The sequence below is a fragment of the Myotis myotis genome, unplaced genomic scaffold, assembly GCF_014108235.1.
Source record: "Myotis myotis isolate mMyoMyo1 unplaced genomic scaffold, mMyoMyo1.p scaffold_m19_p_11, whole genome shotgun sequence".
NCBI lineage: Eukaryota > Metazoa > Chordata > Mammalia > Chiroptera > Vespertilionidae > Myotis > Myotis myotis.
In genome coordinates, this window is record NW_023416315.1 from 51,346,102 (window position 1) to 51,358,861 (window position 12,760).

Here is a 12,760-nt window from a genome sequence, read left to right on the forward strand (position 1 = left end):
TTATGGTCCCACCCTAATAGAAAGGCCAGAGTGAAAGAATGTGTATTAAATAAAATTTCCTAAACCAAATGACCCTAATATTTAAAAACAAATGAACAAACACATAAATAATGCTTCTTCCAACAGCAGGATGAACTTTCCATGTGAGGGGCTGAGTTGAAGTTCTAGCTCAGGGGTCCTCAAACTTTTTAAACAGGTTACCAGTTCACTGTCCCTCAGACCGTTGGAGGGCCGGACTATAGTTTAAAAAAAAACTAGTCAGCTGCTAAGCAACAGACAGCGGCGGCAAAAACACCCGGCGGGCCGGAGGGCCGTAGTTTGAGGACCCCTGTTCTAGCTTCTTCTGTCTCCAGCTGGGTAATTTGGGGGGAGGAAAGTTAACCGGCCTCAAACCCAGGTTTTCTCGACTGTAATGCAAAGATAATGACTTCCTTATTGGGTTGTTGTAAGAAGAGACTGAGAACTCTCTGCCAACTGTAAAGTGATATTGGCATATTATTTACTATTATTTTATTCTCTATCTTCCCTAGTCCCAGACTCTTAGATGATCTCACCTCCTACTTCTCAAAGAAAATAGATACCATCAGACAGGAATCCCATCTTCCTGACACCAAATGTGCAACCTACTGGCATCTGCTTCATCCTTCTTTCTGCTAGAACATGTGTGTGTGTGTGTGTGTGTGCGTGTGTGTGTGTGATTTTTAAACAAAAAAATCAATATACTATAATTCTTATATTATAACATGCTTTTAAAATATGTCACAGTACACCATGAATAATTTTCCGTCAACAAATACAGTTATAAAATACTATTAATGGCCCCATAGAATTCTAATACAGACATGTACTATAATGTATTTAATTAATCCCCAGGTTTAATGTGGCTTGTATACAATCTTTCCTTATTATGCAATTAGTGCTCTGATGGATGCTGTAGATGAAATCTTTGCCCACATTATTTTTATCCCCTTAGAATATTTCTATAAATGGAACAGCTGTGTCACAACTTAGTCACAATAACAACAATGATGCATATTTTAAAGATTTTTTCATCACTACTGTCAAATTGTCCTCCAGAAAGGTTATTCCTGTTCATGTCAGAACTGGAATCTTTGACCTTGACTCAGAAAATGGCAAAGAGACTGGGAGAATTCCTCCAAATAGTGAGAAGTAAGGGGGTCCTACACAAGAAGCAGGAAGGAAGCTGGCCAAGGTTGTGCCTGTGATATTCTACTTTTCTGTGGTGCAAAAATACACTGTAAGACAGAATGTGGGATGGGACTGAGGCCTCAGACCTGAGTCCCTTGTGTTGACCTTGATTTAAATCATTTGGATAAATCCAGCCTCATATAGTTGTGCTAAGGCAGCAGTTCTCAACCTGTGGGTCGCGACCCCTTTGGCGGTCGAATGACCCTTTCACAGGGGTCGCCTAAGACCATCCTGCATATCAGATATTTACATTATGATTCATAACAGTAGCAACATTACAGTTATGAAGTAGCAACAAAAATAATTTTATGGTTGGGTCACAACATGAGGAACTGTATTTAAAGGGCCAGAAGGTTGAGAACCACTGTGCTAAGGGGACTGTGGGAGGGGTTTTCATCAGATGTTTGGACCAGAGTAACAGTGGAAACAGGGGAGAGCAATGTTAGGTGGGAAGGCTTGAGCAGAACTGGCCATTTGGCCCATTACCCCAGACCTGGAAACTCCCAGGCAGTGCTTTCTCTGCTCCAACCATAAGGGTTTGGGTGGTGCTGCTGTAGTAACAGAGGCTGTGTCTTTTCTTTTTACCATCTTTCCGTTGCAGCTAGACAATGTATTCCAGGAAGGCAGAATCCTGATACTTCTTTTGTATAACCAATAATAGTACATATGGGGAAATACTTTCTAATTCTCTCCACTGTCAAAAGAGGGTATCAGATCCTGCCACAAATTATACTAGACAAGGTTTTATAAATGTAGATTTGGATATATATGTAATCAGAGAGGAAGGGAGAGGGAGAGAGACATAGAAACATCAGTGATGAGAGAGAATCGATGATTGGCTGCCTCCTGCATGCCCCTTACTAGGGATCAAGCCCACAACCTGGGCATGTGGCCTTGACCAGAATCAAACCCACAGGCCAATGCTCTATCCACTGAGCCAAACCAGCTAAGGCAGATGTGGCTCATTGCTTCATGTGCAAAGACCAAAGATTAGTTTTCTCTCCATAATCCCATCTCCCAGATCTGAGATTAGATTATTAGCATCATCTCCCATCTCTCTCATGTGGGGGTTCCACCAAATGTAATAGTTATCACCCTAAAGTGTAGCTCTCCATCAGTAACCTAAAGGTTAAAAGTTACATTCATAAGGCAGACCTGGTCTCTTGCCCTGTTACATGCCCACACCAGGGACCCCTAGCCCACTGCCCTGCTCCCTTTTCAACCCGAGGAGGGACATGAAAGAAGGTGGGGAGCAAACAGACCCCAGGTTAGGTCATTGGTGCTAAAACCCTGCCTTCTAGAACTTTGGGTTTTCTGGGTACTGCTTAGACAAGTCTCGTTGCCCTTTCTCAAGTGATTTTTCTGGACTCCACTTCTTGCCTGCTGTAAATAAATGTCTGCCCACTTGACCCTTGCCACTTAGATTTCAATCTCTTACCCAGGAGAGACCCTTGTACCTACCCTCCCTTCCCCACTAGCCAGAGGGTAATCCTTCCTCTCTTGATTTTGACTGCTTCCTGACATCCAATTGTCAGAGAAGACCAAGGCTCCGAAAAGTTAAATTGGATTTCAAACTATGTCCCATGTCTTCTAGCCAGCCTCCGGCCCTGACATTTTCATTTCACTCCGGGTGGGATTGAATTAGCTTCATTCCGATCCCCCATGCCCAATCAGGCCTGGAGTTAGATTATCTGCTCCGTACATCCATCCCCACACTCATCCCCGAATTTCTGGCGACCACCGAGCCCAGGGAAGTCTAATACACGATCCACTTGCAAATATTTCGCGATCTGTTTGGATGGGCAAACCGTGCACAGGAAACGCAGAGAGCATCCTAAACTGCATCCAATCACGCCACCCCAGGAAGAAAGCAAGTGTTTGCTGAATTTGGCGCCCAAGGCCCTTCATCCAGGCTTTATTCTCACCCCCACCCCACTTTCTCTCTGAGCATCCCCAACCCCGACCCTGACAATTAATCCACCAGAACCTAACTGGTGGGACCGGGGCACTTTACCCGGTTCCTGGGACCCCAAGCGGGAATTCTCCGGGACTCCACCGGCCCCCGGGCGCGAGCTCAGCCGGGACCCGTGGGAGCCCCAGGTGGGGCAGAGGGAGGGCAGGAAGAGGGGGCGGCGCGAGGCCCGCCGACAGCCCGGTCCCCCAGGGAGCGCAGCGAGGTGCTCGGGGAGCGCAGCGGCGGGTCCGGGGCTGAGGGAGGCGCCCGGCGCAGCCAATCCCCGGGCCACCCCCTCCGCGGCCGCCAGCAGAGCCGGGGCGGGGGAGCCAGGCGGCGGCGGCGGCGGCGGCGACGGCGGCTGCCGCGGGGAGGGATGGAGAGGGGCGGGGGGAGCGGAGCCGAGCGGAGACAGCCGCGGCGCTGCAGAGAGGCTGGGGCGGCGGCGCGGCTCCCGGTACTCCCCCCGCGCCCGCCCCGCGTCGGCGAGGGTCCGGCCCCGGAGGCCCCGCGCCATGGGCTGCATCGGCTCCCGGACCGTGGGTGGGTACCCCGGCGGGGCGGGCGCGGGCGTAGGTTGGGCTCTCCGGTCCGGTCCTCCGGCCCCTCCCCCACCCTCTCCGCGCCCCTCCGGGTACCTCGCTCCATGCTGCCCAGCCCGGCCTGGCTACCTTACTTTCCCTCCGCTCCTCTCCTCCCCGCTCCTCTCGCGCGCCCCCAGGGCTAGCATCCCTCTGGGCTCTCGGCGTTCTTTCCTCCGTCTCCCCACGGCTTCCTTCCATAACCTCCCCAGGCGCGGTCCCTCTCCATCATCTCTCCATCAGCCTCTCTCTCCCCCGTCGCTCTCCCCTCCTCTCCAGTCCCTCACCCGCCACCTCCAGGCCATCCGCCTCACTCAGCCTTCTTCTGCGCCCCCGCGCCCCTGTCACCATTTGTGGAGCAGCCCTCTTCTAAGAATCCTCAGCAGCCTCAGTCCCCAGTCTTTCTCCGCACGCACCCCCCCACCCCCGCCTCCATCCGGCTTGGGTGTTTGGCCCCCATCTCTTTCCCTCGCTGTTGCCTTTTTTTGTCATTCGTGCCTCCCACGGTTTGCTTTGTTCACGTGCATTTTCCCTCTGGGGCGGGGGCGGGATGCGCCTCGGGGAGGGAATGGGTTCCTCGCCTCGAGGGAATGGGGACGGGTCGGCTCTTGAAGGTTGGGGTGTTAGAGCCGGTGGACGCGGGGAGGAGGTGGAGGTCTAAAGGGATCGCGAGGGGTCAGGAGCCAGCTCCCAGCTGGGTGGGGCCGGCCCTGGGAGGATCCCCGGGACTGGACAGCACCTGTCAGCTGGGGGTGGGTGGGGGGCGGGGCCGGCGCTTTATTTACCTTTGACCGGGGGAGGCGCCTCCTAATTTGTTTACCCCCGTCAACCTTTGCCTTGCTACCACCCCCTGTCCCCCCACCCCCTGCACACTCCACTTACCTCTCCCTAACCCTCCAATTTTTCACATTTCAACTCCGCATTTCTCCCGCCTACACGCCCCAGTGACCTCAGGCTGAGAGAATAATTTGTATTATTATTACAAACAAACTCACCCTCCAAAAGCCTGATTTCTCTGAGACCTGGTTTATTTCCATGGATACCCTCCTCCTCCTCTGCCTTCACCTCTTCTCTGGGTTCTCTCCCTCCCCCTCCCTGCCCCCCACGCTCTGACTCAGCTCTCCCTCTTTTACAAAGGCCACCTCTCCCCTCCCCTCTCTCCCACTTTTGCTGCCCTATCTCCCTCCTCGGAGATTGTTTTCTGTCTGCCCCATTCCAGCTCTCTCCAATCAGAAGTCCATCTTTCCTCTTCCCCCCAAGCCACAGCCTCTGGTCTGACCCATTTCACCACTCCCCTGCAGCCCCAAGGAACAGCGGCACACTTTGGAGGGGTCCTACCTCCCTTGGAACCCTTAACCAGGAGCCTTGCCTTTTGTATCGGCTATGTTTTTGCATCCTGAATGCCTCCTCAGCCCCAAGACCCTATACAATTTACCCCGTCTCAAGAGTGGACCCCTAACCTGAAATTCAGAATCACAAAACTTCATGTATAGCAAGGATCCTATAAGGTCAGATGGTTTACAGCCATCCGACTTTAGTCTACACCTATCCAAGTAGTTCTTCCCCAAGCCTTCCAGGAGGCACCACCCTGCCCTCAATCTCAATCTCCCTTCACTATGAGCTCTGGCCTCATTTTAGCAATTACCATTCTTCTCCCCCCAAAGCCTCAAACCCTTCCCAGCATCTTCTGTCTTCTCTTTGACTTGAATTTGTGTTCTTTTAGTGCCTATTTTTAAAAGTCCCCTTTGCTCCTCTGGTGGTCCCCTCCACTCCTCTTTAATCCATCACTTATCCCCCAACAGTCAGGTAACATTATTCCATCCCAGGCTTTGCTTTCCTTGCTCTCCCTGTTTCTGGGTGAACACACCCAACTCCCTCCTCTCCCCCTCCAAATCCTTCCTGTGGGACAAGTTCAGAGGGTCCCTTACATTCCTAACACCTCCCAAATAATAAAGCCCGCACATAGAGACGCTAACCCCTAGAAAAGCCCCACCCTTATTTGTAGAAGCATAATAGGTGAAAAGCGCAGCTCCCAGGGTACTCCTGCATAGAAACCCTCGATGATCCCTCAGGACAGGATGGACACCAGTTTTCCTGCTAAAACCCAACCACTGACCCTTCCATTTAAACAACAACAATAAGTGAGGCCATACACCAGTTTTTCTGAGTTTGCTATTCTTCGTTGAGGTTAAACTGAATATTTTGGCTCAGTATTATGATTTCTTCTACCAAAAATGTGGGCAGCGTAGGGATTTAAAAGGGATGGGCAATGGGAAGAAGGAGTGGTAGCTAAGGGTCTGGATGGGTCTGGAGAGGCAGCCTCAATGTGTGGCTTCGGCATCTGAGACCAGGAGGGGCTTTTGGGTTGGGCGCAAGGGAGTGAGGTGGAGCAACTAACCCTCTGGCCACTTCAGGGAATGAGGTGATTGCAGTGGATTGGAAGGGACTGAAGGATGTGGACCAAATCAACATGGACAGCACCAGCTCACTGCACGGAAGCAGCCTCCACCGGCCATCCACAGAGGTGAGGCCCGTGCCCAGCTGCCCCTCACCAAAGAACCTCTAAAAGACCCCGGAACCGTCCCTAACAAAGCCTCCCAGTTGCCTGACCTCTGAAATCCACTCCTAAAGTCCAAGTGAACATCCCAAACACTCCTTCAAACTGATACTTGGGAAGAACATTTCTGCAAAGTCCTCAAAATACAAGCCAAATGTTCCACACCAACACCCTAATTTCCTATGCTAATCTCAGGAAAGCCCTCCCTTCTTCACACACTTCTGGAAGTCCCTCGGAGGAAAGGGGTGGGGTTCCTTGCATTCATGGAAGTGCTTGGGATACCCACTCCCTTTTCTCTCTCCTCACAGCAAACCCGAACTGATTTCTCCTGGGATGGCATCAATGTGAGTGCAGCTTCCCCCAGCCTCCCCCAGCCCCACCTAACTGGTCTTCCTTCTATTCTCCTATAACACAGTGCTCCCTCACTCCAGCAAGCCCTCCCATGCTCTGCCTACACCCCAACTTTTCAAGGGTGGTTGAAAGATATGCCTCCTTGGGACTCCTGGGTCTCATGGTTTTCCCAATCATCTGCCCTAGCTCAAATCCTTCATCCAGGAACTTTTCCCTGCATATAGAGCACCCCCAGGCCCTCTCATTCCTCCTCCCCTCCTCCCACATTCCCCATTCCAGCTCTCCATGGAGGACACCACTTCCATTCTTCCGAAGCTTAAGCGAAACTCTAACGCCTATGGCATTGGGGCCCTGGCCAAGTCATCATTCTCAGGTGAGATTCCCTACCTAGGGATGCATTCAGACAGGAGATAGTCACAGGCTCCTGGTGTCAGTCTCCCTGCTCCTTCTGGCCTGACTGGCACCCTCATCTTCCTATCTCTGACCTATTTGTCCTTTCTGTCAAACCTCTCCTATCCTCTAGGCTGCCCTCATATATGGGGATCTAGGGGAGCCTGTCCCCCATGGGATGGAACCCCCTGAGACTGGGGTGAGGATAATGGGGAGGCCCTGTTATGGGTATTATGTGATATTCTGGAGGATGGGGGAATTTCTGACCCCTTAGGGATTTCAAGAAGCATGAAGGACCATGTGACGAAGCCCACAGCCATGGGGCAAGGCCGGGTGGCTCACATGATTGAGTGGCAGGGCTGGGGGAAGGCACCAGTCATTCAGCCACAACACAGCCACGAGGCAGTGCGCAGAGATGCCGATGCCTACTCCGACCTCAGCGATGGCGAGAAGGAGGCACGTTTCCTTGCAGGTACTTGTTCCCCAAAACCCTCAAGAGGCACATCTTGTGATGGCCAGAGACTGACCCTTCAACCCCACCCCTGTGACAAGATTGATTTTATCCATAGGATGACCATCAGACTTAATTTCAAGTACTTTGAGTTGTTAACTCTGATAAGTGCCCTCAAACTTATTTTTATTATCATCTCAGAAGTTGAGGAGAATTAACGTGGGACTGTGGGTTCTGATGCCATCTCTCCTTCATGGTGGGACTCCAACCCCTGGACTTACTCAGTACAGGGGGGAAAAGGCAGGGGCTGTTGGCTTCAAAAAACTCTGTTCTCCTGTTTCTTGAAAAAGAAAGGAAAACCTTGGAGATCTTTACTAGCCTTAGTTCATCAGCACATTGCAGTCATGGAGTCACATATGTGGCTCATTACTTGTGACAACCACTAGAAGTTCAAGAGACCTGGGTGAGGAGAGAGTGGTTTACAGAAGAAGTTTCCTTCCAGGAAAGTAGAGTAGGTATGAGACAAGCCTGTAGTGCATCTACAATGCCGAGCCCTAGTGGCAGGTCTCAGTAAGATCCCTAGGGAGAATGATAGATCTGGAAGAGAAGGGGGGTATCTCTGTATTGGTGTGGGTGTGGTAGAAGAAATATCAGTGAGGGGGGAGGCAAACATGTAAGGGACAGGGCATGGTGTAGAGCAGCTAGCAATGTAGGCTTCAACTTACTCATGGCTTTGACTAGAATAGGGACCCCCAAGTCTATCCATCTTTACTATTCTATCCTCCCTCCCTTCTCCTTCCAATTCCTTGAACTATCAACTTGGTGGCCCTATAATCCCATGGTGCTCTCTTGGGGATTCTCTGTTAACCTTGAGGCACCACCCCACCCCACCCCCAACCTGGATATCTAGATTCCTCTGTCCTTGACTGCCTAATACCAACTACCACTCCTAAAAATGTCCAAAAGATAAACTTCTGGAAATCCCAAATTTCAATCCCTTAGGATATCTCACCAGAAGACCCCCAACTCTTTCCCTTAGGAATCCTAAAACTGACCTTTTGGGAAGTCCCCCATGATTTTGCTTTGTTTCAGGGCATGTACAAAGGCTGTGCTGTCCAATATAGTAGCCACTGGCCACATGTGGCTATTGAGAACTTGAAATGTGGCTAGTCCAGGTGGAAAATGCTGAAAGTGTAAAATATCAACTGGATTTCAAAGACTTTCTATGAATAAAAGAATGTAAAATATCTCACTAATTTTTATATGGATTAGATGTTGAAATGATCATCTTTCATACATATTAGGTTACCTAACATATAGTAGTAAAATTAATTTCACCTGTTTCTTTCACTTTAATAGGGCTACTAGAAAATTTCAAACCATGCAAATGGCTTGCATTGTATTTCTATTGAACAGTGCTGCTCTAATGTCCCCTTCCCCATGCATGTGTCTAAGGGTTCTCAGAAATATCTTGTGCTAACCACATTTCTTCTCCCAGGCGTCATGGAACAGTTTGCCATTTCTGAGGCCACACTCATGGCCTGGTCTTCCATGGATGGTGAGGACATGAGTGTCAACTCTGCCCAGGAGCCATTGGGCTGCAACTACAGTGACAACTACCAGGAGCTGATGGAGAGTCAAGGTGAGGGATGGTTTCAGAATCCAACCCCTGAGGCTTAAGGGGCCTCCCCAACTATCTATGCTACTTCTGTACATCTCTGTGCTTCTAAGACTCTCTGTTCATCCTAGCTTTCTTTTCCCCTCCTTCACCAATGTCTCACCCTCAATTGTCTGTGCTGTTGTTACTGCCTTTGATAGTCTATGCCCCCACCGACCTCCATGATTCTCTTTACAGATGCCCTCACTCAAGCCCCCATGGATGGATGGCCTCACTCCTATGTGTCCCAGGGCATGTACTGTCTGGGATCATCGGATGCCTGGGAAGCAAGCGACCAGTCCCTCATTGCCTCTCCAGCCACAGGATCTTATCTTGGCCCTGCATTTGATGACTCACAGCCAAGCTTACATGAAATGGGGCCTTCCCAACCTGCTTCCGGATACTCTGCTCAGGAGCCTCCACCTTTGCTGGGGGGAGAAACTGACTGGGCTCCAGGTATGGGTGGGGTGGACCTGGCAAGGGGCCCTGCAGAGGAGGAGAAGAGGCCCTTGGCCCCCGAGGAGGAAGAAGATGCGGGATGTAGGGACCTGGAATCACTTTCCCCACGAGAAGACCCCGAGATGGCCACTGCTCTCAGCCGAAAGGTATCTGACGTCACATCCTCAGGCGTGCAGTCCTTTGATGAGGAGGAGGGTGAGGCCAACAACTAGCTTCTTCCCACTCTACACACTATCTTCCACTCCCACCCGAGGGGCCTGGCTGCAACAAAACCCTCCCTTCCCCCAGCAGTACAGCTGAAACCCGGGCAGAAGACCAGGAGGAACCCAGGAGCTGTCAGTTCTCGCCAGGAAAATGGAGGGCCAGGATGGGATTCCATCCAGGCTTGTGCTGTAGAAACCACAGGTCTGGGGACTGAGGCCCAGGCAACTACATGGCTGTGAACTTGGTTTGGCTGCGGGCTTCTGGGTCTGTGATGATGAAGCTCCAGTTTGTATCCTGGAGACAGGAGCCATCAACTAGATCTCTGTTTTTCACTCCCTGACTTCGTCATTCAGAAGCCTTGACAATGGCTGTCTGAATGCCTCCTTTCTCATGTCACTTTTGCTTTTTCCGACTCTGTGTTTTCTCTGGCTGTGGTCCCAGCTTGACCCTACTTTGAAGAACAGACCTGCTGGACGTGACTCAATGAGTGTAGGGGAAGCCATATCTCCTTAGAGAATGGAGAAGCTGCCCTCAGTGGGTAGCTTGGCTTCTGAGACCAGGAGTCACGGGAGAAGTGGACATGGCAGCTGGGGTGCACAGGGCACAAACAGGATTCTTTATATAAGGCCCACCCAGAGACCAGAGAGTCATTGATGGGACCAACAACAAACATGGCCACCTATTCTGGGATCTTGAATATCCCGTGACTGAAAGGTGGGTCCTAAGGGTCTAGGAAAGGACCCAGTGAGCTGGCTGCTCCAGCTCTTGCTTCCTTTGTCTGCCTTCTTCCATCCCCTGCTCCAGGAGCCCTGCCCAGAGGGGGTGACAGAATGCAGGTGTCCTGCCAGGTGGGGAAGCATGAGGGCTGTGCCTCCCTCCCTCCACCCCCAAATTCTCTGGAGCTGTTTACACTTTTCTCTTTGCCTTTTCTACATTTTTATAACTTCTTGGGGACTCAGGTTGAGTGGGGTGGAGGGAGGAGTCTGGTGCTGTCAGGCCCCCGCCCAATGTGTTGTTGGCTGAGAATCAGTGTGGGCACTCGGCTCCTTTTTTCCTTCTTCAGTTCCTCCCAGGCAGCCTCCCTTCCCAGGCCTCCTGAGGAGAGTGGAATCAGAGTCTTCTTCCTTTTAGGACGGGTTTATAGTGAGACAGAAGCCCCTGAACCGGCTAGTCCTTCCACACCCAGTTCCCATTCTGGTGGGGACTTCTGTCCACAGCACACAAAGCCCCACACTTCTGTATGCGATCCTGATTAGCAGGGCCAGGCTGGAGTAAAGGCATGGCAGCTGAGGAGCACACCATGGGACCCCATTCCCTAGCCCCTGGCAGAGGGAAAAGTTAAGATGGCCATTGCCTATCTTTTGTCTCCTCTTCTAAGACTCCAGCTCCAAGGCCTTGTGTCCTACTTTGTCAGAGGTCCTATTACTTCTGTCCTCTACTAGGAAGGGGGCTCGGTCACTCTCACAGACCCTGGGCACAAACGAGCCCACCCCCCATCCCCAGATGTCTATTTCTTTGGAATGAGGAGGTTAAGAGTTTGTGTCCATCTATGACCCCGCCCCCCATCAAGTTCACACTTTCATAGGCATAATGGTCCTGCAATGCAACCAAGGCTGGGGTCCCATGTCTTCAGGGGAGGGGAGGCCAATTCTTGGAAGAAACATAAGTAGGCCTGGTGAGCGCAGATGGGTGAAGAGTTATTTACCTCATCTAAAGCTGTGGCTTGTGTCTGATCATGTGACCTAACTCCGGAGGCACCAGGACCTCCTGTCCGGGAGCTTTGGGCAGTAATATTGTGGCCTCACCCTGCACTCCTGTCACAGGTCTTGGGGTTTGCATGCTTGAGGTTCCCTCCTTTCAGGGGGCCCTTGTTACCTCACCTTCTGCAACCTGCTCTCTGGATGAATCATCTTTTTCTCTTAGTTTCATCCTCTTCTTGCCCCCTGTTCTTCCCCCAGACTGCAGTGGGCATCCACTCCAGTGAGTGGGTTCATTCATTACAGTTCCTTTTTGCTCAGGGCCCTGGGGAGTTAGGGAAGGTAGAGGAAAGCAGCACTCTTTCCTCCCTCCCTACCTTAGGAAGCCTTCTTTTGGTCCCTGCTGAAAGATGACTGAATGGTTGAGGAATCTAGCCTATTTGACTCCAGCAGGGCTCCACATCCCCTGTGCTGGCAGCTGGCACATGCGCAGGCAGACCAGGGGTCAGCTGGGAGTCTGCATTTGCAAGAAGCTTCCCTACCACTTTGAAGGAGAAGACCCAGGGAGCTGGCCTTGGACCCTCTTAGGACTCCTCTGGAAGGAGGAACTGCCTCTTTGGTGCTGGGGGCAGGGTGCATGGGGTTTGCTTATAGCCTATTTGGGGGGAGGGGAGGGGCATGTGCTGGAAGAGGCTATTGGGGGTGAGGGAGGGTTGCTTTTCCTCCGGGGTTCAAGGCTGTGCAGCACGATTTACAACAGTCCTGGAACAGGGCTGTTTTTATATTATTGTGAATGAAACTGCTCTTGCTAAATGATTTTCTTTTAGTGGGGGTGCACTTTTATTTTCAGTTTCTGGGAAACCCAAATCTTCCATTCCTCCCCTTCTACCTCCCCGCTCCTCCCCTTCCTTCTTATCCTTGTGTTAAGGAGGGGATCTTGGTGAATGTGTTTATGATCTTTTCCCTGCCCACCTATACAGCCCATGCTCGTCTTCCAGGTCTGGGGAGTATCCATTTTTGTGGTCAGTCTTAGCATGTTTTCTTAATGTGACACCCCTCCCCCCCAGGCCTAAGAGAGATTCTATGACATATATTACAGAGAGAATTATATATAAATATATATGAATATTATAGATTATATACACATGGGCATTGGGCTCCAGTGCCCACTGCCAGCCCCCTCCCCAGGCTACACTACAGCCTCTCTCTTGGCCTGGGGAGGGGGAAGGGATGTAACGCTGGAGAGGGCT

At 51.3% G+C, this 12,760-nt stretch overlaps 1 protein-coding gene across 1 annotated transcript; it reads left to right on the forward strand.

Annotated features, from left to right (window-relative positions):
- The first annotated feature begins 3,501 nt into the window (after positions 1 to 3,501).
- On the forward strand, positions 3,502 to 12,171 carry FAM131B (family with sequence similarity 131 member B). The gene is made up of 7 exons (XM_036328469.1): positions 3,502 to 3,706; positions 6,159 to 6,268; positions 6,610 to 6,645; positions 6,932 to 7,025; positions 7,317 to 7,514; positions 8,992 to 9,135; positions 9,349 to 12,171. Exons 1-7 carry the CDS (start codon positions 3,679 to 3,681, stop codon positions 9,819 to 9,821), a joined length of 1,083 nt encoding a protein of 360 aa, XP_036184362.1. The 5' UTR covers positions 3,502 to 3,678; the 3' UTR covers positions 9,822 to 12,171.
- The last annotated feature ends 589 nt before the right edge of the window (positions 12,172 to 12,760 follow it).

What these genes read in the sequence shown, in the direction of transcription:
- FAM131B (XM_036328469.1), top strand. Translation starts at nt 3,679, where the DNA reads ATGGGCTGCATCGGCTCCCGGACCGTGG. An exon ending in CATCGGCTCCCGGACCGTGG is followed by an intron (nt 3,707 to 6,158) that starts GTGGGTACCCCG and finishes TGGCCACTTCAG; the next exon opens with GGAATGAGGTGATTGCAGTG. An exon ending in TCCACCGGCCATCCACAGAG is followed by an intron (nt 6,269 to 6,609) that starts GTGAGGCCCGTG and finishes CTCTCCTCACAG; the next exon opens with CAAACCCGAACTGATTTCTC.